At 36.9% G+C, this 25,013-nt stretch overlaps 4 protein-coding genes across 5 annotated transcripts in view; 2 read left to right on the top strand and 2 right to left on the bottom strand.

The window, feature by feature from the left end:
* Positions 1 to 5,922, top strand: part of mtus2b (microtubule associated tumor suppressor candidate 2b) — a 54,121-nt gene extending 48,199 nt beyond the window's left edge. For both annotated transcript variants that reach the window (XM_056757110.1, XM_056757111.1), the window contains exons 11-15: positions 95 to 168; positions 245 to 343; positions 894 to 1,013; positions 1,245 to 1,342; positions 2,603 to 5,922. In XM_056757110.1, coding sequence (XP_056613088.1) covers positions 95 to 168; positions 245 to 343; positions 894 to 1,013; positions 1,245 to 1,342; positions 2,603 to 2,810 — 599 coding nt within the window. In that variant the 3' untranslated portion in view covers positions 2,811 to 5,922. The remainder of the gene's footprint in view (positions 1 to 94; positions 169 to 244; positions 344 to 893; positions 1,014 to 1,244; positions 1,343 to 2,602) is intronic.
* A 1,939-nt stretch (positions 5,923 to 7,861) lies between these two features.
* Positions 7,862 to 11,676, bottom strand: stoml3a (stomatin (EPB72)-like 3a). Its single transcript, XM_056757332.1, has 7 exons — positions 11,616 to 11,676; positions 10,522 to 10,625; positions 10,328 to 10,400; positions 9,702 to 9,784; positions 9,077 to 9,280; positions 8,804 to 8,938; positions 7,862 to 8,056 (listed from the first exon to the last, which is right to left on the bottom strand). The coding sequence occupies exons 1-7, from the start codon at positions 11,674 to 11,676 to the stop codon at positions 7,862 to 7,864; spliced, it is 855 nt and encodes a 284-aa protein (XP_056613310.1).
* Positions 11,677 to 12,460: 784 nt separating this feature from the next.
* On the bottom strand, positions 12,461 to 18,428 carry slc25a15a (solute carrier family 25 member 15a). Its single transcript, XM_056756968.1, has 7 exons — positions 18,186 to 18,428; positions 17,565 to 17,647; positions 15,509 to 15,767; positions 15,000 to 15,140; positions 14,735 to 14,910; positions 14,499 to 14,657; positions 12,461 to 14,359 (listed from the first exon to the last, which is right to left on the bottom strand). Exons 2-7 carry the CDS (start codon positions 17,617 to 17,619, stop codon positions 14,238 to 14,240), a joined length of 912 nt encoding a protein of 303 aa, XP_056612946.1. The 5' UTR covers positions 17,620 to 17,647; positions 18,186 to 18,428; the 3' UTR covers positions 12,461 to 14,237.
* Positions 18,429 to 18,731: 303 nt separating this feature from the next.
* Positions 18,732 to 25,013, top strand: part of foxo1a (forkhead box O1 a) — a 38,386-nt gene continuing 32,104 nt past the window's right edge. The window contains exon 1 of the mRNA XM_056756665.1: positions 18,732 to 20,379. Within this exon, the coding sequence (XP_056612643.1) occupies positions 19,816 to 20,379 (564 nt within the window). The 5' untranslated portion in view covers positions 18,732 to 19,815. The remainder of the gene's footprint in view (positions 20,380 to 25,013) is intronic.

The following is a 25,013-nucleotide window of genomic DNA, read 5'->3' on the forward strand; positions in this document are numbered from 1 at the left end:
CAAAGATGAGGTCACTGAAGATGGTTTAAAAGTGATGTTCATTCATCTTCATCTACAGTATATTTATAATAACGCGTGGTGGTTGTATTGACAGACCTCAAGATGGCACATGAACAACAGAAGAAATCGATGGGAGAGGAATTTGAGAAGCTTAGACTCTCACTGCAGGTTTGTTGAGTCCAAAACCGCACAACTTTTGTCTTTGAATGGCAGCTGGTGAACGGGTGATCTGTGCTCTTTTCAGGATCAGGTGGACACATTGACATTTCAGAACCGCTCTCTGAGAGACCGGGCCAAACGTTTTGAAGAAGCTCTACGCAGAAGCACAGATGAACAGATGGTGGTACTGTTCCTACTTTCAGTCTACATGGATGAGTGGTGGCCTTAAAGGAGACATGGATTAACGCATTTAAAAATATATATTTAAAGAGTAACTATTACTATGTCCTACTAATATTTCATGCAGTGTGTAATGTTGATGGGTGTGAATGTAAGGAGTCTGCCAAGTTGTAAAGCCGAAAGGGAAAGAAAAACAAAGAGATTGGCTTTGGGAAAAAGGAGTCGAGTCTGAATCACACAAACGAGTGGTCTGCCGTTGTGGTCTAATTTCAGTTCCGTGTCAGATTTGCGTTACTCGGTGTAAAATCCGCCTACGTTCCATTTGAAGCAAGTAAATTATAACTGCCCATTATTAGATAATGAAAGTGTTTTTACACCTTGTATGTACGTAAACTTATTGTTGGACACTCCATAAACCAAAGTAGGACCTTAAAAATCACAAAATATTTACTCTTTAATTTATATAGTTTTATGTTTTCATTTTTACAATTTAATTAGCAGTTAAAATATAAAAAAAATCCAATATTTCTTTTTCTGTGTTTTTGTATTTACAGGATGCTCTTGCACCCTATCAGCACATCGAAGAGGATCTGAAGAGTCTAAAGGAGGTTCTGGAGATGAAAAATCAACAGATTCACCAACAAGAACTCAAGATTTCAGAGCTTGAAAAACTGGTGAATAAGTTTTACTTGCCAATAAAGTTTGCTGTTTGCCAGGCACCTAGTGTTGTTTATACATGATAAAAAATAAGCTTTCAGTGAGAATGCCATTTTAAAATTGTGTCTGTATTTGAGCGTTTTTCATTATAAACATTTTCATTTGTTTGTATTTTTTATATGGAAACCTTAAGAAGAAACATAGGTAAACGATTTAGTACTATTTTAATTTGTTATGTTTTTGTACAGGCCCAAAAGAATGTCCTGTTGGAGGAGCGCATTCAGGTGCTACAGCAGCAAAATGAAGATCTAAAGGACAGGATTGACCGCAACCTTGCCATGTCCAGGTCTTTATAAACCATTTCTTAATTATAGTATTGAGGAAAGATGAAATAGTAGAACTACTGCACTTAGTAGATGAGTGAATTAAAACTACAAGTTTGAAGAGAGAATTTAAACGGCTCTGTTACTGATTTAGAATGGCCATAGATGTGACCGCATGCAGGAAGTGGAGTTATGTGTGAAAACTATGTGTGAGATTCTGGATTATCTGGAGTCTTGTTGTTTGTGCTGGGAGAGCAGCCAAATGATAAGGTTGCAGTAATTTAAGTGAGAGGAGATTAGGGGCTGTACAGGGATTTTGGTGGCATCTTTGGCAAGAAATAATCTGTCTCTGCAGATCCTTTGATCTCTCTAGGAGTAAATTGATTGAATTGTCAAGAAAGATAATGAGTTCTTGGCAAATAAGGTATTTGGCTGAGATTTAATTTAGATTATTTCTTTAAAATTATGTTCATATGATGGATAATTAGCAAGGGTGAAATGTTGAGATTATATCTGGATGTCATAGGGTAGAATAGACATGCACTTAAAAAGTAAAAAATCTTTTGTACAAAAAGTCATAGAAGGATTACTGAGTGTAGAAAAAAGAGAAAATAAGAAGATAAGTGGTCCACTTACAGTTCCTGTGGAATACCAGCATACAACGTTTGATTTTTGAATATGAATTGCAGTAGATGATTCCCATTATATTTGTTAGGCTCTGTTCAACAAGTGTGATCCAGAACAGTGGTTCTAAAATGGGATACTAAGGGGTACTGCAGGGGGTACGTGAGAGAAACTGACATTTTGAAAATCAATTAATTATGATAATAGTATTTTTATATGAAATTAGGACTACACAAAGATTGATAAAAAATAAATTAATACATTTAGATACAAAAACTGTTTGACTCTCATTTCACTGTATTTTAAACTAAAATATTATTTTCTGGTCAAGTCATAAAAATCATTAAAAGGGGTACTAAAGCCAAAGAAGTTTGAGAACCACTGATCTAGAATATATGAATTCATAGGCTGTCATGCCCAGTTTACTGAGGGTGGAGAGGATAATTTGTTGGTTCACAGGTTCAGGTTACAAATGGAGGTCACCCATTTTTTATCTTCTGATGATTTATATTGTGTAATGTATAATACATGATATATTGTAGTAATGTTAGATACTTTTCTCAAAGAATGATTTATTTTATGGTTTTTTACACTTGGGTCTCTGGGATGCTACGAATCTGGGTGGAGGGTTGAGACATTTTTTCTTTCACTCTTATCAGGCAACTGTCAGAGGAAAACGCAAATCTGCAGGTATACGTAGAGAAAGAAAGCAATGAGAAGAAGCGGCTAAGTCGCAACAATGAAGAGCTTATGTGGCGTCTGCAGACGGGCGAGTTGAGCCCTCGAATGTCTCCCACCCAGTCGCCCCTCCATCGACCGGCATCTAGCCCAGCTTCACCCTCCCGAATGCAGACCTTCCCTAGATGAGTCAAATGGCTTTCCACCTCTCGTACTCTCTTTTACACTTCATTTAATTAATGTCACTGTCTACAGCTCACATTTCACATCATTCTCATCGGATTAATCAGAACATGCTCCACATACACCAGAGAATGTGGTGACCACATGTTCTTGTTCATCCCACCACTGAGTGACATACCTCAACTGAATGTGGGGATTTATTGTTCAGTTTTACTTTATTTGTTGGACAATGCTATTTATATATCTATTCTTACTGAATAGGGATGGAGGTCATATAATAATTACATTAGAGCTGGGTGTATTATATACAAATCTGCCATTTAAGACTTTTTTGGAAGCATAACTTGCTTCTTGACGTTTGCTTCAGGGATGTACTACAAGAGTGATCTTGACTTTGCTCTATAAATGTTCAGTTCACAAATTCCCTTCATCATTAGTAACAGGGCAAGCACATTAATGCTTGTATAGTAGTTGTTAATGTGCAAACCCCTGCATTTGAACAGAAGAAGGACAGTATTCTTTTTTTACTTACTGTATCCATCAGTCTCAGTATGATGTTTGGCAGACAGTTTTAAATCTTTTTCTAGTGTCGGTTGCAATGGATCAGGCTTGAGATTTTCTGTTTATACAGTACATCACGGTGCTTGTTCTTCAGTGTTTGCCTACAATCTCAAGCTTTCCAAAGCTTGATCAGGAGAACACATCAACCAGGAATAACTTCCTCCACTTTGCCTTTTCAAAGCAAAGCCGCTCACCAGCAACCTTCTGTGGAAGCCCAGACATTACTCAATAACTCAAATGCAACTGACAGAATAATACAGGAAGATTTGGAAAGGCAAATGTCAATGACTTGCAATGTATTTTTAATTCATTATAATTATCAATTATTGCATTTATTCTGTCATTTCACAACATTTAACATGATTTCAGGTGACAGCTATAAGGATGTTAAAATTACACTTTTCTGCAAAACAGCCATGTTCAATGCATGCCTTGTCGCTTTTCTGAGGAAGAACGATTATCATGCCTTCATCAAACTCGCCTTCTTTACAGAAATCTCTAGAATGCATTAATGTCATAAAACTGCCTGTGATCTTGGCTCTTTATATCTTCCTACACTGTACAGTATGTATCAAAAGTCTTCCGGTTGCTTTGACCCAGATAATATGCTTAAACTTAATTTGCGCGGACACCACTGAGGGCATTTGTTCTATGTTTATAGAGGTTTGTGCGTGATATTCACAAAAAAAAACATTTGCAAAAGAATAGTTCAAGTTGAACAGTTCAACCGATCATCACATTTGAGTTTGACATTAAAATGCTTAAGGCGTCTTTAATGTCAAACCCTGGATGTCTAGACGTTTAACCGTTCATGTATCAGCACTTGAAACAGAATACAAAGAGTTACTGTAAATAACTAAGTTATAATCTTCCTCATGAATGTCTCATTACAGATTGTCGTGAGTGGATAACATTCTGTCCTTGTTTATCTTAATTTGTGGTCCAAGTGTGCTTGTTAGTGCATCTATTGGTGATTTGACCATAACGTCATTATCAATAGTTTACTTTTCCTCAGCATTTACAGGATATAAAAATGATTCCATTTCATTTTAATGGTTAATTTAAACATGCAAACACCTGAATGTTTGCGTTACTAGGAAGTTCCATTACCTCCTGTCACACTCAGAGATGTTTCTCAGGTGTATAATGTGTCATAGTATGTTATTGTAAGACTTTACATTAGACTGAATAAACAGTAAAATACGCTGACCCACAATAGGCGTGACAATATGTGACCCTGGACAACAAAACCAGTCGTATGGGTCAATTTTTCGAAATTGAGATGTTTATATAAACTAAAATATGAATAATTAAACTTTCTATTGATGCATGAGTTGATAGAATATGACAATATCTGGCTGAGATACAAACTTTTAAAACTCTGGAATCTGAGAGTGCAAAAAAAATCTAAATATTGAGAAAATCGCCTTAGAATTTGTTAATCAGGGGCACTGTGGCAGGTCATCCACTCACTAAAATAAAGTTTTTATATATTTAAGGTATGAAATTTACAAAATATCTTCATGGAACATGATCTTTACTCAATATCCTAATGATTTTTGGCATAACAGAAAAATGAATAATTTTGACCCATGCAATGTATTTTTGTCTTTTACTAAAAATGTTCCCATGCTACTTAAGACTGGTTTTGGGATACAGGGTCACATATAAGAGTTTGCATTACCGTAATACTACATTTTTGAATGTATTTCACTCCTAAACATATAGCAAATAAACTCAAAGCTCTTAATGAAACACTGAAATATAAAATCAACTACCTGTCCTGCAAGAAAAAAAAGGCTCCGCTTTGATCGCTCTGCTTGGATTATTCAGATCTTCGCTTTTGAAATATAACTGAAATAAATCAGTTTCTGAAATGCACTGATTTTTCTTTTCTTGTGTGTGTCCCATGGACATAATGATAAAGTTTCTGAATGTTTCATCCTATTCCTAAATGAAATACAAACTTCTATCAGTTACCTGATGTTAAAAGGTGAAGTGTGTAATAATTAGAAAGTCAAATATTTCCTATTGTATCTGCTTAATATGTCGAGGATAACTTTGAAGCCATCTGTAGGTTGATTTTCCTGAAAGGTGTAAACATGTGTCACGCTGTGTTGCTTTCAGAACATTGCTCTGTTTGTTTGAGCATCCTGACCAGCCCAAAATAGCAACATTGGCTGAACCAATGAGTTGTATCTGTATGACTGACCAATGGCATATTGAAGAGGGGTTACACACTTCTCCTTTAAGGATGTTTCATACACTCTTGAAGATAAAGGTGCCTTTTAAGAGTGTAACATGCATTGTATGTCAAGGAAATTTCCTCTCTGTTACTTCTAATTTGTTTTGAATAACTTTTATGAGCTTAATGTGTGAACCGTTACAACACGTTACTGGAAAAGCATGTCTTAAGGCTGTGATATTATTTGTTTTGTTCCAACCTTAGTGTATTCCAAGTGATCCAAGTGTTAGTGTATCTTACCTCACTATTGTGATGCATTGAAAAGCTTTTAGCTTGCACTTCAGGTTTGAGTATTAAAAGACAATGTAAATACCTGCCCTCCCAAATTTGTTGTGTGTTTAATTCTTATGACGTTAGAATGAGTTCTTTTTTATCTACACACACCATGAGTCCCGTTGCATGGAATTCACAATGTGTCTTCTACATTAGCCCTAAATGGACAAACTGCTCCACTACAATGCACTACAGAGCACGTTTCATAAATACATCATCTCCTTCAAGCAAAGAAGAGAAAACGTGATGAAAACTTAGTTCTGTGTCACCGTAGTGATTCGAAATGGATTGGTGGAGTGAGCCGTTGGTTGCAATTCACAACCGCACCACTAGAGACCGCTAAATTTCATACACTAAGAATTTTAAAGTTCTTATAAAATGAAAACGAGAGTTTTGTGACTTAATAGATTATTGTTCTAATGTAAACTATGCTCAAGCATTAAGCTTGTTTAATAAAAAAAAACTTAAAACACAGTAGTTCTATAGATAGTGTTTTCTTGGCACCAAAGTAAATAATTTGGATTGTTGTTTACTATGGAAGGGGCATGGGAATATACTGTCAGTGTTTAGGAATAATCACACAAAATGTAAATACATATAAACCAAAGCACTGAGTTTAAATTGTTTTTAAGCTTTTTGAAATGTACTTTGATTTTTCATAACACCCTGTTTACGCAAGCGGCGCAGAGCAACATGGCAAACCTATTTACAACAAGGCATTTGTGGTGTCACATATAGTGCTGCATCTAATGTGGACAACGTTGCTTATTATTATGGATTGAATTGTATTTTGTCGCATCGCACCGTTATGTGGGCAGTGCTGTAGTACTTGAGTCCAGAATCAAGACGTTTTTATGTGGTCTTGGACTTGTCTTGGACTTGATGGTATTTGTACTCAGACTCAGTCATATGACTCGCCAAATGCTCTAGTTGGTCTCGACCAAGTCCGATGATATTATCTCCTTCCAAACAAAACCATTGATGAAGCATTCATGTTTTCTTTAGTTGGACTCTTGACTTTCATTTAGTTAATTCTCTTTCCTCTTTGAGTAGGCTACTTTTTGTGATGGGTGTCAAGCTGTGAAAAAGATTATAAATAATACTAAATGCAATTATACTAAACGACTGATTTGAGGGTTCTGGCTCACAATGCTAAGATACTGTGCCATATTAAACTGTAACTGTGACACTGTGCCTCAACAATTGTATTTTAGCACACTGTTATAACAGGCAATGAAAACCTAACGTCAAAACACAAGAGTCAAGTACCCAACTAAAGAAAATAATGATCACAATAATGATGTTTGTTTAAACTTCTACATTCTTTCAATATTAATTGCGGTGGCAAAATTGATGTTGATTCAATGAAGTTATCACTGACAAGTCAACAAGCTGAGAATGGGAACATTTTCCATTGGAAGCCCAGAATGGGATTGATAAACTACATAAAAAGACTGAAAATTTGAAGTTGCGCTACGGCTTTATGTGACTGGTGAAATGTCTATTCGTATAATAAATACAATGACATAATTTGATCTGCTTTTTGATCATTACAAATAATGTATGTGGTCTTGATTTTTGAAGAGGATTATTTTCTCTGTTTCTTTCTGGGCCGTCTCATTTGAACTTGGTCTTTACTTGGACTGATACCTCTTTGGACTTGGACTCGAATCTCTTTAGACTCGGTCTTGACTCGGTCTGGACTAGTCCTGGTCTTGGACTTGTCTTGGACTCGAAAAGGTGGACTTGACTAAAGCCCTGCCCAGTTTTCATGAATTCATAAGTAAATAATGACAACTGGTAGTGTCATTGTAATCACAAATTTAAACTTTAAACCTTTTAAAAAGTATTTTAAGGTTGATTAAATGCCTTGTTTTTTGTATAATGATGTTTAACTCTGGGGTGGCACAGAGAAAAGATGCAGTAAACATGTAGCAAAGCTCATTTAGCAAAGGGAATGCAAGAGATTTGAGGGTTTTTAATTTGTTTTAGATACGAAATGCTGAATGATGTCAATAGGCAGAGGGAAGATGATGGTGGAGTTTTTCTCGGCAGCGATGGAGTTCAGAGTCTGGAGGTATCTTAGCTGCAGAGCTGATGGTGACTCAGCGATCACTAGAGAGGCTTCCTTCAAAGCCCGTGAGGCGTTCATCTCACCCTCTGCCGCTATCACCTACACACAGATGTATTCATAGTTCAGCTGTCTGTGCCACATTTTGCCTAGTAGACCTATAAACATTCATCTTTCAAACTATATTTTATTACAGCTCATATATACTGTATGTGATCTAAGCGTAAAGTATTTTCTGAGCTAGCTCCGATTATTTTTCAGAATCATCCATTTGTAAGATTCTTAAAGAAATACATATTTTGTTTCACTGTAATTTTTTTCTTCGTGAAATTTTTACCATAAATACCATAAAATCACATCTGTAATTGACAATAAAGTTTTGAACATGAGTGTAATGGTATTACCTTGTATTAGTCTAGGGTGCACACTAGCATTTTCTAGGAACTTCATTTACAGCGAATTTTAAAGCATCACAAAACACACACTACATTATTCATGTGTATCTCTCAGTATGTGACGAGGATCCAGACTCTATAGCAAACACAACCACGGCTGGCCATTACATGGTGTCATATTTTACAACCTACACATTAAAAGAGCATCTTGTGTTCATGAGTAGAAGAAAATGTGTCCTTTTGTACAAAAGAGTTGATATTATAAAAATCATAAATTTGAGTATTTGTTAAGTGACCTAACAGAATAGGTAATAACAGGTTTGGTTTCATAGCAAATCTGAGACTAAATCAAATCTGAGACAGATCTTAATATTTTTTTTATGATTTAGCATAAATATGTACATTTTAAATAACAAACGAAAATATGAAATAAAATGTATTGCGGTGGTATCACCTTAGCACGAGCTTCACGGACCGCCTCTGCCTCTGCCGCCATGGCCCTCTGGAGCTGCTGGGGCAACTTAACGTCCTTGATCTCCACCCGCTCCACTTTAATGCCCCACACAACAGTGGCCTCATCCAAGGCAGACTATCATCAAGATAATACAACACTCTGAGCATCCAGGAATATGATACCGCTATCATTGTGTAGACCAGCCTATTGGGTTTAGCTTTACACTCGAAGCAAGCATGTCCACATCATACTATAACCTAATGTCGCATGTACCTGCATGCAAAAGGAGATGCCGTCTCTGTCCGATAGCAGCTCTGATAGGTTCTTCGTACCCATCACGTTTCTCAGGGTGGTTTGTGCCAGTAGCTTTGTTGACTGGTCCACATTGGTGATATTGGCCACAGAACAGATGGGGTCAAATACACGGTAGAACACCACACCGTCCACACTCACCGTCACAGAGTCTTTAGTCAAGAACTGACACAGAAACACGAATAAAGACATTTACAGATTCAAAGATTCATTTATCGATTCACAGATTTATATACAGTTTCACATTCGGCTTGCCAACTTTGAGTTCCGTTATATGCATGTATACAAAAATCGGTCACACTTTATTTTAATGTTCAATTCTCTGTATTAATAAACCAAAATGACTTTTGCCTCAGCAAGTTCCTAGTTCGTTGCTTATTATCAGATAGGTAGTTGTTGGTTTAGGTATTGGGTAGGATTAGGGAAGTCGAATATGGTCTTGTAGAATATATGCTATATAAGTACTAATAAACTACCGATATTCTAACAAGGCAAGCAACTAGTTAATAATGAGAATTAGTTCCTATACTTAGGTGTTACTCAAAAAAATATACTATATTTCAACTGGTGTGATGTCTTTATGTACCTCTTGAGCAGGAATATTAAATGACACAGTTCTTAAGTCCACTCTCCTGAATGTGTCGGTACATGGCAACACAAAGAAAATTCCTATACAAAAGAAATGAGTAAATAATACTATTAAAAATATATGAACACTTAAGCCATTGCGTTAAAATGTGCAAATTATATTCTAGATAACATAATATCAAGCAAACTGGGACAAGGCATAACATATAGGCATGATAAGAAGGTTGTCATTAAATGTTGTAAATTAAAATGATATGTTTTCATTTTATGTTTCAGTGATGACTGTTACTATCATAGGTGATAAAATACAGCTGTGAACATTTTCAGTTTGTAGAAACAACTAAGTTTAATATTTTCTTAAACAATGCTGTTACATAATATACTTAATATTTTTAGCATTTTCTTTTTCTAAATATTTATAACTTTCTAAACATTTTTGTGTTTTCACTTAAGGACATTTATCATTGTTTAAAAACTAATCACTGAAGTAAAATAATATTTATAATATAGTTTCTAGTTGTTTAATGTTTATATCTGAAAATATTATTATCAAATTGTTAAATGCTCATTTGTTGCCTATGAATAAATTTAAAGATAGATAGAAATGATAATGTTTGTCATTACCTGGTCCTTTTGGTTTCCTGTCCACAATGAGACCCAATCGAAAGATCACGGCTCTTTCATATTCCTGCACGATCTGTACACAAGATACAGTATGCTGGAAGTGCTCAAAACTCATATCATGGATATACTCAAAAATCAATTAGTTGATAGATGAAAATCAACTAGTAGATTAAAATCTCAAAAAGCTCACATACCTTTACGCACATAAAGATGGTAAGAGGAAACAATCCTATTGTGACAATGATAGAGATGATGATAATAAACCAGCCAAAACATCCCAATGAGGATGGTTTATCATCTAAAAGACAGAAAGCCAAGGTGTACCAAGGTTATTATAGTTTACCCAAATTAAAACTTTGAAAACATTTTTGTTTATTGAACTAAAATAAAATATTGGTCTGAAAATTATTGGAAAAACGTATGTGCGCAGCTATGCCTCAGAAGCTCACTAAAAAAGGTTTAAGGCAGTAAGATAATAATAATAATAAACATTTTACTAATCTAAAAATAAATTTATCTTTTATAGCAAAATAAAAACATAATAATAAAAACACCAAAACAGAAGCTACAAAAATAAAATTAAAAAACAAAACTGTAATAACTCTACAACGTACCAGTTTCAATAAATGGACACAGACATAACAATACAACAAACAATACAATATATATGAGAAATTGCAATAAATCAGCCTTTGAGAAAATGACCTGATATTGGCGACAGTTGAGGTATTCAATACTGATTAACTGAGGATTGTGTTTCAGGTAAACATATCGATTACTGAAACGTCTACTAACTTAACATGTGCCGAGTCATGCATGAAGCCTCTCAAATAAGCTATCACAAATATGCACAAATAAAACATCCACAATATATGTTTAGGGTAATTGTGAATCCTATAACAGATAGTTCACCCAAAAAATAAAATTCTGTCATAATTTACTCATCCTAATGTCATTCGAAACCTGAATGACTTACTTTCTTCTGCGAAACATAAAAGAAGATATTTTGAAGAATGTTGTTAACCATACAACATTGAACCACATTGTGTGAACACAAAACCACTGAAACATTTCTCATAATATCATTTGTATTCAAGTTTCACAGAACCACATGAAGCTGGATAAATTATGTTTAATCTTCATATGTATTGCATTTCATTTATGTGTTTTTTGTGTTTTATATATTCTAGGAACATATAAAATAATACTGTTAAGATCCTTATAATGTGGACAATTTTTTTGTAAGAAAAACGTTTAACATATACAGTAGAATTGTATGAAGGCCTACCTTCTAGTATATGTGTTCTATCTGCAGTATGGCGCTCTTGAATCTTGATTACAGAAGTCATCTTTGACTGCAACAGATGCGGTGTGTCATGGAAGACAGCAGGTAATACAGAATCATGTAACCTGTGCTCATCCTCCCCTGTGGGTGTGGCCTGTCATCTTCACTGCACACTACAGGTGTGAGTAGCAGCACAGGTCAAATGGAGAACTTTGTATCAATTACTGTTAGATCGTAATACTGTACCATAAACCCTTTTTGTGCATGACATGTTTTGATCCGGTAATGTGATATTGAATCCATGGGTGTCACAATATACTGACATTAACAATAACCGCGATTCTAAAACCCACAATTATCGATACTTGTTTTATTTGACACATACAGTATGATCATTCAGCGCTCAGTACAACTTTGAGAGAAAACATACAATAAAAATCCAAATTAAAGATGAATTTGACCGATCATTTATTTTGAAAGAAAATTTCTATTGCAATAATATTGTAATCATGAATTATTTTAGCTTGGTGTAAATCTGATATATATATACATAGATTATCTTGAAACCAGTAACTTTTTAATAGCACCTAGTAATAGTATTACTGCTCCTGTATGACATATCGCTTATTGCTACCTGAACTCTCTTTAAGTCGCTTTGGATAAAAGCATCTGCTAAATGACTAAATGTAAATGTCTAAATGTAATGTATTGACAGCCCTGATACCAAAAGTCGATGTCTTAAGTAGCTAACAAACTAAATCAGCTCATGGCAGCCATCTTTAGAATGCACTCACATTTTAAAATAGATGTTAAAATGACAATTTTATTTTTTTAAGGTGCACCACAATTCACAACAAGTATGGGTGGAAAGAACGTACAGTTGTATGTAGCTAAACGTTATGCAAGAAGTAAACATTGATGCCTATAGATTCACATTGTGATCTTTAAAAATCACACACATTTGAACACAACTCATCTCACATTTCACTTGCTTACTTTAAAATATTTGTCCTCAAGAGGACAGTACACAACAAGAAACCACATACAACAGATCAATACATCACAACAGCATTACATAATTTATGACAAAGTATTTTTTTATCACCTGATTACGGATGGAATAGAATAATTTTTTTAATCTGTTTGATTCACATACAGATATTTTGAATCTGTGACCCGAAGTGCAACAATTTTAGTTAATTGAACAGTAGATACAGCAACATCTGAAAGGACTGACAGACCCTTTTTGATCATTCTATCGCCGTAGATCTGAGTTACATTTCTCAGTTCAATCCTCACTATTTCACTACACGTTCTTACTACACTACTCAGCTTAGTCCTGTTTCTGATGTCCATACTACCATACTAACATACAATGAAGAAACTCAAGATAGACTGAATAAAACAAGAATAAAACATTGCCATAAATGACACATCAAGACAGACAGACAGCAATTATTGATTTCTAATGTTAACTACATTTTAATTTGTTTAATTCAATACTGCAATGAAACATCAATCGTTTGATTCAATAATTTAAGAACTTAAATTTTTTTTTTTTTATTTAAATTATTTAAAAAGCATCATCTATTGTGCGTGGACCTGCAATTCATGTTTTCCAAAACAGTAGACCAATCCATGTATTTAAAATCAAATACTTATACCACAATATAAGATAAATAGTGTGCGATGTTGGAAGCAGCAGAAGTTTTTTCTATGCTGCATTTATTTTTTTCTGTACGAACACCCATGTGGTATTGAAAACAATGTAAAAGGCAATACATTTAAAATACAGTATTGGTTGCACAAACATCTGTCACACAAAAGATCATTCAGTCTTAAAGTTAGCTGGATGTGCACTGAGACCTCATTAAAAAAGCCAACTAGGCTCTAACAATACATGAAAGACTTTGAGTCCCTCAGAGACTGAATGTCATATGCAGCCAAGAGACCTGCCATAGAGACACGCTTTGTTTAAACCACATGAATGCAAAACACTGAACTGTCACACCACATAACCTGTTCTTTTATTAAACTCACAGACTTGGCTGTTATATAATGATATTCACCCTCTATTGTATTAAATACTGCAATATGTATCATTTCCAAGGGTATTTTTATCTGGAAGATCATAATTGTAACGGTGGACCAAGTGCCATTGAGAGAGAGAGTTGCGCTAAAGAAGTTTTAAAATTCACGTGTGTCGCGTGATTCGTGGAGCCTCAGATAGTTCCAGGAAGTTATGTTTTCTGTTTAAATATTTTAATTCTTTCATTATTTTATTTACTTTAAATAGGTTAAGTGTTTCCCTCAGTTGGTCTGTTCAGCCGCAGCTCCATGCGTAACTAGTAACTTCCGGGAACTATTGAGAGCCTCCATGAACCGCCACTGTTCCAATGGAGTCAACGGAGTTGACGTGACTCTCTCTCTCATTGGCTCTGTGCAGACCTACATAGACTCCGACTCCAGAGGAACTGTCTAGACAAAATGTCAAAAGAGCGTTGAAGGGACATCAAGTCCTGTACACATGCTGAACCAGCAGCTCTTTAAAAAAACAAAGATGTCAATAGAAAATTGTCTGGTCGTCCAAGATGCTTTAATGGGATTTAACTCCAAAAAACAAAGTCAACGATCAAACTGTTGCATCATCATCTTGCGACTCAGTTCATAGGCCAGAAAGAGAGCACCGTTGGCCGGAAATGTTCGGATCATAGTAGGGGTCAGACCGGAATACAAAGCCGCCACACCTGAAATCAAAAGGGCACAATATGATGCTTTTAAAAGAAAACCCTTAAGCCCAATATTATGAAAATGATTTAAAAATGTTGTGAGTAACATGTTCAATTAAAGATTTAGTCATCAGTGCAGGAAATACTGGGGTCTCACCCTCGCTTCGTAAGATCCCCATGAACGTCTTGAGGAAACCCTCTTGTCTCCCCACTAAAGAAAGGACCTGGATGCGAGACTTCACACAGTCTATGGGGTAGACCACCAACCATAGACAGGCACCACCAAACCCCCCGCTGAACATCAAAGGCAGAACCCCTATCAGAAGACATCAACTGAGATTAGATTTCATGTTTTTAAAAAAATCTGTAAGTAGTTTCATGTGGAAGTCTTACCTATCTGCTCTTTATCTCTGCCCATGCGGTGAGCAAACATAGAGCGACTCAGTTCATATCCTCCAAAAAAACAGAAGTATCCAGGGATTTCACGGACTACAGTGGTGGTGAGACCCTGATAGAAACCCAAGGGTCCGTTTGTCCGTAGCACGTTTCTCACGACAGACCACACTGTACTGAGAGAACACAGTGCAAAACTCTTCACTGGAAAAACATTGAAAACAAAGTGTATTTTTTTATATAAACATGCTGTTTCCAAACAGACTTTTTATGTCCACTCGCGATCTTGCCGGACGCCTCCATTTCATGCATGGCCTGCAGTCGACATTTGACCAGTTCAGTGGGACATAAAGCCAGAGAGGAGAAGATGGATGCAACGGAACCTGAGCAGGCCTTCTGAACATCACTGAAACACACAAGTGACATCATCATCATCCACACTGTCATCATTCGTCCTCGAATCTAACAACTGGACATGTGATGTAAGTACCGTGGTACAGTATATCAAAGTCATTAGTGGAATGACATACTGTAAGGCCATATTGACTGTAAGCAAGCAACGTTGTGGTGTCAAGATCACCGCCTGTATTGAATTGCATCACATGTACATTGAGTTGACCAGAGAAACATAAGCACATCTAACTGCTGTACGTTACGTACGGGTAAATGGATGGAGATGTCCATGTTGAACAGTTCAACACAGATGTTCTACACAAGATACAGATTTCATGATCAGCTCACGGTAAAATCAAAGTGTCTGCTGGTATAATTCACCTGAGTTCTGTGCCTCTGTCAATTCCCGATACAAAGCGGACCACATTCTGACAGAAGCCGTAGCTCATGAAGAGCACTGCGTTTTCTGCGATGTTGGCGATGAGGGCGGGCGTGGTGCCCTCATAGAGCCCTCGTAATCCAACCTGTTTGTAGATGGACACGAAGCAGTTCAGGAATCCTCTGTACATGCCGGGGAAGGTCTGCATCTTCACTTTAGCTGTGTCGAAGGGCTGCCCACTTAAAACACAGGCAGTCCCACCTTAAAATGAGCGGAGACCATGCACATCACTACAGATTCAGTTTATCTGCGTTAGAGAAGTTCACATTTGTACAATGTTTCTAAAACGTATTTAAACTGAAAAACCAAAAATGCTGTCATGAATTACTCACTCTCAGGTTGTTCAAAACTTATACACAGTAAAATCGCTAGGGTTAAAAGAGTGTGGATTGCATATACACTGTGAGTGTTAATTTGACCTTTTTTTAGCTTTGGCGATTTTGCTGTGTTTACATTTCTTTTTTCTTCTTAACACAAAGGAAGATATTTGAAAGAATGTCAGTAACCAAACAGATCTAATCCACCAGAATTTTCAGTATTGGGTGTACTATCCCTTTAAAATGTAAAGTACTATACCAGACACTTATTCATATTTTTCATGTTTTAGAAAAATAGAAAGCTTATTAAAACTGTAAAATAACACAAAAAGGGCTGTGAGACTTGCATAAGAAAACTAAATAATAAATAAAAATAAAACCAGCTTCTTGAGGTTTCACCCTGAGATCATTTATTTGGGTCTCTTTAAACACATCTCTTGCATCAGCACCTGACCGATCATTTTTGATTTCTATATCTTTTTTACTCTATCTATATATAAAAGCATTCTTACTTAAAGTTAGATAAACGATACTTAGCTCTGTACACTGTAGTAGGCTTTATGAGACATGTTCTTATTGCACTTATGCTTTTTGTTGTACTACTGTTGACCCAATTGCTTCCATTGTTTACCCAACTTGTATGTCGCTATGGATAAAAGCGTCTGCTTAATGACTAAATGTAGATATAATGTAAATTTAGATTCTTTTTCAAACAATATTGAAGTGGTTCCAATGCATTCTGTGCTCTTATTTACTGCTCTTTTGTCATCGTTCAGTCAAAGTAATCTATTTCAAGGACATTTTTGTTCAATACAATTTTAGTTGCAATAAAGAAACAAATACATAAACTGGGATGTGAGTAAATTATCATGAAAATGTATTTTGAAAGTGAACTACACTTTTAAACTTATGACTGGTGTTGTTACATTTGATTACAAAATATCAAAGCAAGTGACATGAGCAAACAATTGATGGTTGTACATATATGCTGCTGTTTTCTCGTCACGACTAACTGACGAGCCATTTATTTACAAATAAACCAAATAATGCCAATGTTATGTATTATTAATGAATGACTTGATATACAGTATACAGAGAAGCTGTTTATAATTTATAACACGACAAACTTAATTTAATGAAATGTTTTTCTTTAAGAAATGTTCTTGTGCTACAGTGTATTTCTTTGAATAAATGCTACTTGGTTTGTGTTATAGTTAGGTCTTTCTGATTCAATGTTATTAACATATTTTTAGATGTGCCTTCAGTGTCCAAAAATGTATGAGGTCACCGGTCACAAATCAAAGCATAAAGCATGTTTCTGGCATTTCTTCACACGGCAGAATTTCAGTTATTGTGTCTTTATTTTGTTCTGTGGAGTTTAGGAAAGCAAACCGTTTGCTTTGCGTATGGTAGTCAATGATCTACCAGAAATGTCAGCTGCAAATATTCTTCCACGTATCTTTGAGTTCAACAGAACAAAGAAATGTATACATTTTGTAACAACTTGGGGGGATTCATTCATGACACAATTTTGTTTTTTTGGGTGGACTATTCCTTTAAGCAACTTTGTTCAACAAAGTTGTGCAAATCAACTGTCCTGCCCGGACAACCCAAATCAAGTTATAGTTTGTAAACGCCAAGAAGATTTGAGTAAATAGAAAGATAAATATAAGAGTGTTACCACATGCTCCAGCTGACAGGTCTATGATGGCTTCAATGATGGGATGCGGGGTCATGGTTAGGTCGTCTATATTGCATCAGTTGCTGCAAAGTGTAGAATTATGTTTTATCCACCATTGAACATATTGCCCTCATATACATTAAGAGGAAAAAACTGGAAAACCACCTTAAAAATTTTTTTGGTGTGGCAACGATGTTTACGGCAGATTTTTTATTACAACTATCATGGGTAAATTATGGTTACTGCAGCAAACCCGAGGAACATTTTTCTACGGCGTGACTACGTGCTTTCGTTATTCGTAGTTACTTTTAATATAATAGGCTGTAATATTACTTTTACTTATTTTTTCTAGTTTCGAAATTCACACAAATCTCTAGAAAATATGTAAGATTAGATCAGCTGGATAAACAGTGTGTTTAGTGTCACAGTAGGAAGATCATTTTATATCCCACCAGCCACATGAAATTCCCCAACTCTCCATAAATCGAGTCTGTGAACACGTTTGCTTGAGTTTAACTGTGACAGATATAAGCTGCCCACGTTAACATAAGAATCTTAAGATCAACATCTTACTACAGTGTCACGTTCTGTTCTGCGTGATAACACAAAGTATACACTCACCGAGCTTTTAACGTTGACTATGCAGTGCACACGTACATTAATCCAGTTCAATTAAAGCCTCTGAACAAAGCCTCCAGTTAAAGACGTGTTCAGCCAGTCAACCCTGTGGCACTTCCTCGATCTCTACTGTTATACACTCACTGAAGGGTGTGTCGTGTGTACTGTGGGGATATTCCTGGAAAACGTGCTTTACCCTTGAAACAAGAGAAGATTAGCTAACATGTTGCGATCATACCCTTCCTAAATCGGCTGACTCAACCTAAAGGTTGTGAAACAAGTATTGCTGTACATCAGAGGGCGATCTTTGCGCGTAACAGACGTCAGTGACGCTTTTAACCACTAGATGGCAGAATAGTCTTGAATATTTTACCAGTTTTCTACGCAGCAACATTGTAAACTGCAATATTATACAGCATACAGAACGTTTGCACATAAGAAAACAAAGCCTTGCATCAAATGAACATCCAAGTACATTCACATTTTTGACGTATTTTATTTTTAATAAGCTTACAAAATGAATCATTTATCAAATACCAATACATTTTCACCACAAACAGAAGAGTTCAATGCATACACACATTTAACCAATTTCTATTAAAAATATAACCAATGTAACGTTATAGTTGCTGTAGCAAATCCATATTATTGAAACACCTTTTTATCATAATTCCTAAGGGTTGTCTTACAACAAATAACAGTTAAACTACTCCTCTCATAATTTAAGGTTAAAAAGGGTTACATTTAAAAATACAAACATCAATCAAATCAATCCGATTTTAAAACTATCGATAATGCATAACAGACATAAAAAATACATACACGTGATTATAATTGAACTATCTAGTTACTGTAATATACTATAAATACACAGCTTTGACAAATCGACAACTTACACTATTTGTTTCATAATGGTAGGCTAACTCTACAAATCTAATAGATGTTGTTTTAAGTAACATCATCGTGTTATTTATCAGCCTTTCTTGTTTCAGATGTTTGACATCTTTGATCAGTGAAAACACCTTACGCCAACACTATATGAATTGCTTATTATTGTGAAACGAAATAACACAAATGTCTTTGTGTCGTTAACTACCGACAATCACTATCGTGCAGCTATTGTTCGAATGCTGGTACGCGCGTGTGTATTTTCACAACATTTGTACCTCACCGAAAGTTTGTTTACTAGTTTTCAGCGGACGAAAACACGGCGTGTTTCGCTTTCAATCGCGCGCCTGTGATTGGCTGCGGGCGCCTGTCAATAACGTGCGTGGGCGTTGTCAGGTGACATATGATAGTGAGTTCCAGTAAGCGCACTGGAGTTTTGTACTACACAGACATTCAACAAGCGACAGCAGCGGCAGGACTATCGCGTACTGCTGGACTAGACTGGATTACAAAACTTCATAACAACACAAATCTGACGCCATTCCGTCTACTTTATCCCAACGTGTAGTTACAGTTCGGACGCGCGCTTATCACAAGTCGTTTCCAATGTAACTAAGCCAGTTTTAAAGTAACACTGTTTCCATTCTGTGCGTTTTTATTCGCGTTTACGTAATTGCGCATGACTCATAGTTTCTTTTGCCAATCTTATGTGACATTTTAAGACTCGCACAGTATTGCTGGTACCATGGCTGAGGCAGCCCTTAACCAGATGGTCGACATCGACCCGGACTTCGAGCCGCTCTCACGGCCGCGCTCGTGCACTTGGCCGCTGCCGCGACCGGAGTTCCCCAACCCCGCAGCCGCCGACTCCAACACCTCCTCCCCGGCTCCGTCCGTCAAGCAGGAGCCCTCCGGCAACACGGACTTCATCAATAACCTCAGTCTGCTGGAAGAGAATGAGGACTATCCCGACCAGAAGCCTCTAATCCTGTGCGCTGATTTCCAGTGCCAGGAGAACTGCGTCCACCAGCAACAGCAGCAGCACCAGCAGATCCCGAGTCAGCAGCAACAGGTGCCCGTGCTCTCCTCTCCGGTGGCCGCCGCCGCGGCCGCAGCCGCCGCGCAACGCAAGAGCAGCTCGTCCCGACGCAACGCCTGGGGGAATATGTCATACGCGGACCTGATCACCAAAGCCATCGAGAGCACCCCTGAAAAACGCCTCACGTTGTCACAGATCTACGACTGGATGGTGAAGAGCGTGCCTTATTTTAAGGACAAGGGGGATAGTAACAGCTCTGCTGGCTGGAAGGTATTTCTTTTGAATATTTGCTTTCTGTTCACACGCGCGCCGGTCTTTGAGCCATGCGCGCAATAAAACGCAACGCAAATATACGCGCGCTCGCGCCTAGCTGGTCACAACACAAGAACGAGTGAGTTTTATATTTATGTCTCGCTTTCTTATCTTCTGGGTTTTGGCGTATTTGCTATTGATTTTTACTTTCCCATATCCCCAATTACGCGTTTCAAAGGTGATTATTGTGCATCCTCACTTATTGTTTTAGGATTGTCATGGGATTGTCAATAGTCTCTATTCATTGTGTGGGACAGCTGATTTCCTCTCATTAAATGCAGCACATGGTGAGGTGGTGCAGTCAATGGGTCAAGTGCTGTGGCGATGTCATATGACAGGTCTCAGTAATATGGGTTATGAGATGCCTGCTGATAGAGAAGATCTTTCCACATTTCCAGGTAAATGGCAAATGCACAGACAAAACCAGATCTAGATTTAAGTTCGATTGCTTTCCCAAAGAGAAATACCCCCTCTTGAGGGCAAGAGCTTGACCAAAACTTAACCCAGAGATGCAAATGTAGAATTGAACATGGCGTTTATTTCCAAATACTCAACAACAGTAATGTTTTCCTTTTTAATGTTTTCCCTAAAAAGAAAATGCTAAATAAATAACAAAATGTGACGTTTAAAAAACACCCATTTAAAGTGTAAAATGAATGTTGAAAGTCTTTTGTCCATCTGTCATAAATCCATATATAGGTGTGTTTTTTCTGAAAAGTTAAATGTTTTGGTGACACGTGTGGTGCAGAATGGACAGTGTGGTTACTGAGAAGTTTGATGTGGTTGAGGTATAGGCGTACATTCGGTACACTGGAAGTACACTTTGGTGTAGATCCAGACCAAGGCCACGGATCACATGACTCCAACCATCGTGAAAGGCATGTGAGAAGGTGTATCCCAACAAAACAATTCAGGTGACACACAGGAACATCAACATGTCACTTTACTACCGGTATTCCTGAACCAACCTGGCAACGGGAGCAACAAGAAAACAATCCCTTTCACGTCCATGGAAACCTCCCCATTAGGTGGGCCCAAAGATGTGTTGTTGCACACCGCACACTATTAATATCCGTGAGATTAACTGTCAATACCCCTCCGATGTTTGCCAAGCATGTAAGCGTGGCAGTCTACACATGCGAGGAAGGATCTGCTCCACCCTTTGGTTTATTGTCTGGGTCTTTGTGCCAGCATTCCTCAATTGTCATGCTATTGTGTGATTCAGTTGGGGAGGCTTATGCGTTGATCGCCGAACGGAAAAGAGTGTTGAAAAGAGTGTGTTTTAGTGTTCTCTTGATTGATGACACACTACAGAGAGTCAAGTAGGACAGTTTTCCCGCTGTTAACTTATAAAGCCATTGTCGGATCATTGTGCTATTGGTTTACCCAGCGTGTTGTTTATAAATTAATGTGATCTGTTTGATCTTATTGAATCTGATTGTACGCTCGGCACTTTTGGCTCACTCTAAGACAACGTGTTAGTGAACCACAGGAAGTGTTTAATTTAATTCTGATGGCATGAATGATGTGGCGCGCTGGTAATGATTGCCATAAGGAGCCTTGTCGCACGTAAAATTCAGTATGGGTTTGAATCCCAGTTAACACACTTACTGACAAAACACATACATTTAATGTATAATATATATATATAATAAATAAATCATCTTCCAAATGTATGATTGTAAAAATAGCTTTGACCTTACAGTGACGTCTTCCAGCATTGAACATCACAGGGCTGCGAGGTGACATGCGAGGTCAGCTACGTCATCTTACCTGCTGCCTTTTTGTTATTAGGCAAATAGCTTATCTCTTAATGTACTGCAGTCATGCGTTGACGTGTTTGAGATTGCACTTTCTGCATATGCTGCAAATGACTCAGTGACTAGTTTGGTTTCACTGCTTTGTGTTGAAAGGGTGTGAGGTGGCATAGTGGCATAGTGAACCGGTGACTTGGCCCCGGTGCCCTCACTATTCTTCTTTTGTATTGACCTTACTAAACACGCAAGCTGTTTGTGGATGAGAGTGTGAGGGGTTGACATGACAATCAATGACAGTAATGCTTTTTCTTCTTAGTTAGTGTACATTTATGCTTATACATCGAATAAGGGAACTTGCATTAGTCAAAAGTGGTTTATTGCAAAAGTCTGAAATGAAATGATGACCCAATACTGCACTTAATGGACCCGAATTTAAAGGGACAGTTTACGGAATAATGAAAATTGTGTCATGAGTTACTAATTCTCTAGTTGTTCAAAATTTCTTTCCTTGGTTGAACACAGAACATGATATTTGGATGAATGCTTGTAACCAAAACTTATTTGGACCCCATTTGCTACCATAGTAGGAAAATGACAATTGTTGTCAAAGGTGACCCAGAATTGTTTGCATTCTTCAAAATATCTTCTTTTGTGTTCAACAGAACAACACAAATATTAAGTAATTTTTCCTACTATGGTAGTCAATGGGGTCCAAGAACTGTTTGGTTGAACAAAGAGAAAGATAGCTGGACGAATGAAACCAAACAATTCCTGGACCCCATTCACTACCATAGTAGGAAAATCGACAATTGAAGTCAAACGTTTCCCAGAAACTGTTTGCTGTCCTACATTCTTCAAAATATCTTATTTTGTGTTAAACAAAAGAATGATAAATTATTCTTTCCTAATCAATTTAATGAAAATGTAGGAAATTTGACTTGAAACCATAAAAATGAAATCATAATAATGAAACACAACTAAATGCATCTTGTAGTTCTGCACAGTCTGCTCGCTTTGGCAAGGAGTGGGAGGCCACCATCTCTCCCATATTCTCTCCTGAATCTGGGAATTCTCTCAAAGAGAAAAAAAGACTCGAAAAGCGAGAAATCCATCATCGCCGCTGCTCGCACGCTCTGATCGTGACAAAAGAATTGAATCTTTGATAGACCCCGTCACCCCCCCGCTCAACCCTCAGCGCTGAATCATCTGGTTGAATTGTCTGTGTGTGTGATTTGCTACAGTCTGGGCTTGGGTCCAGAGGATAAAGTAACTCTTCTTGACAGAGTAACTTTCGGCGGTTAATGTCACACCTCCAAAGGGTAAATTCTTGAAGCCAGGTTACCGTACTCGGGGGGGCCTTTATACTCTTCCCACAATCCACTGAATACTGCTGTCAGTTTCTCTTCCTCGGTAGTTTGCATTGATACGCTGAAACACTGACCGAGGGTTAGTTAAACCGTCACTTGTTGTGTAGTGAAGAGGAACTATTTCAAAGGAAACAGAGTGAATACCAGACACTAAATAAACATTCCTCAGTGACAGATTGAGGTAAATCTGTATTTTTTGGACTATATTGTATAGCTTTACAAAAATATAAAACAGATAATTGGAAAAGAATGCCATTGTTAATACGTCTCGGCAGCCTTCTGATATGAGATTGTTGTCAGCGTGTTTCAGCCAGTTTTTACCGCACGACAAGTTCTGTATTAAATGTAACCTAGTGAGTCAGCAAGCTCTGGGCAGCTTGACACGGTTGTTCATATTTTCTCTTCTGAGAACAGCCATCGCACTTCATGTCCCATCAATGAACATACAGAAGTGACTTAAAGTGATAATTTGCTTTTAGTTTCCCCTCAGGTTCAATTAAACCATTAAAATATGAGATGCATGGTACAAAAGAACAAAACACAACTTTTAAGATATTTATTGGGCTAGATTATTTGCCACGTCACAGAATAAAAAAAATTAAAAAGCTCAAAGGAAATAGTCACACATCGACAGTAGTATCTGTTATTAATATTTGCTGATCCTCTTTGTTCGTAATATTTTGTCATTCTCCTCAGATTTGACGTTCGTACGTAACTTATGAAATTCTCCCTAAATTCTTCTCATTACTGAGCGTTAGTTTATAGACGGTTTCAGCGGACGCACACGCCCGGCTCGAAGTTAATTTTCGGGGATGTGTTTGGTTATAATATATATTTTTAAATATGTTTATATAAAAATAATAATAATAATAAATACAAATATTTTCAATAAAATATTTTAAAGGTATATTTGAATAAAGCTAAAATATCAATTAAAGTTGGACTTTTCAATGGGACTGTATATTTAACACTTTCGTTACTGATTGGAGTTTTGTTTATTTATATAATTTTGTTTGTTTTATTGCAAAATGATTTGCACATTTTTTACAAGTGCTACTAGCCAGATTTGAACTACCATTGGCCACATAAGCATTTCGTCATTGCATGCATCAACAACTAGGCCTTAACTCCAACCCACATTAGTTTCATTTTGTTCTCAGTCCATGTCAATATTCGGGATCTGAAGAAAACAGAAGCTCTTGTAGTGTGTTATGAAGTCTTTTAGTCTTTGGCACATCTTTCAAAAATGCCGATGTTGCAACCCAGATTTGAACTCACATCACCCACATGAGCATCACAGCTCAACTTATCATAACGTGCATTAACCTCCAGACCACGACTGCAACCGGGTTCACCCACGTTTCTATTTAAGATCCGACCACACCAGAAGTTAAAAGGCTCTTGTATTGTGGTGTGAAGTCTTTTGTAACGGTACTTTAGTGGTGTGATAAACTTGTTGCATGCGCGG

The sequence above is a fragment of the Triplophysa dalaica genome, chromosome 9 (assembly GCF_015846415.1).
Source record: "Triplophysa dalaica isolate WHDGS20190420 chromosome 9, ASM1584641v1, whole genome shotgun sequence".
NCBI classification, from domain to species: Eukaryota; Metazoa; Chordata; class Actinopteri; order Cypriniformes; family Nemacheilidae; genus Triplophysa; species Triplophysa dalaica.

What these genes read in the sequence shown, in the direction of transcription:
- stoml3a (XM_056757332.1), bottom strand. Translation starts at nt 11,676, where the DNA reads ATGACTTCTGTAATCAAGATTCAAGAGCGCCATACTGCAGATAGAACA. An exon ending in CCATCTTTATGTGCGTAAAG is followed by an intron (nt 10,401 to 10,521) that starts GTATGTGAGCTT and finishes TCTTGTGTACAG; the next exon opens with ATCGTGCAGGAATATGAAAG. An exon ending in TTAATATTCCTGCTCAAGAG is followed by an intron (nt 9,281 to 9,701) that starts GTACATAAAGAC and finishes TTTCTGTGTCAG; the next exon opens with TTCTTGACTAAAGACTCTGT.
- slc25a15a (XM_056756968.1), bottom strand. Translation starts at nt 17,619, where the DNA reads ATGACCCCGCATCCCATCATTGAAGCCATCATAGACCTGTCAGCTGGA. An exon ending in CCTGTCAGCTGGAGCATGTG is followed by an intron (nt 15,768 to 17,564) that starts GTAACACTCTTA and finishes GCTCATTTTAAG; the next exon opens with GTGGGACTGCCTGTGTTTTA. An exon ending in CAGAGATAAAGAGCAGATAG is followed by an intron (nt 14,658 to 14,734) that starts GTAAGACTTCCA and finishes GTCTTCTGATAG; the next exon opens with GGGTTCTGCCTTTGATGTTC.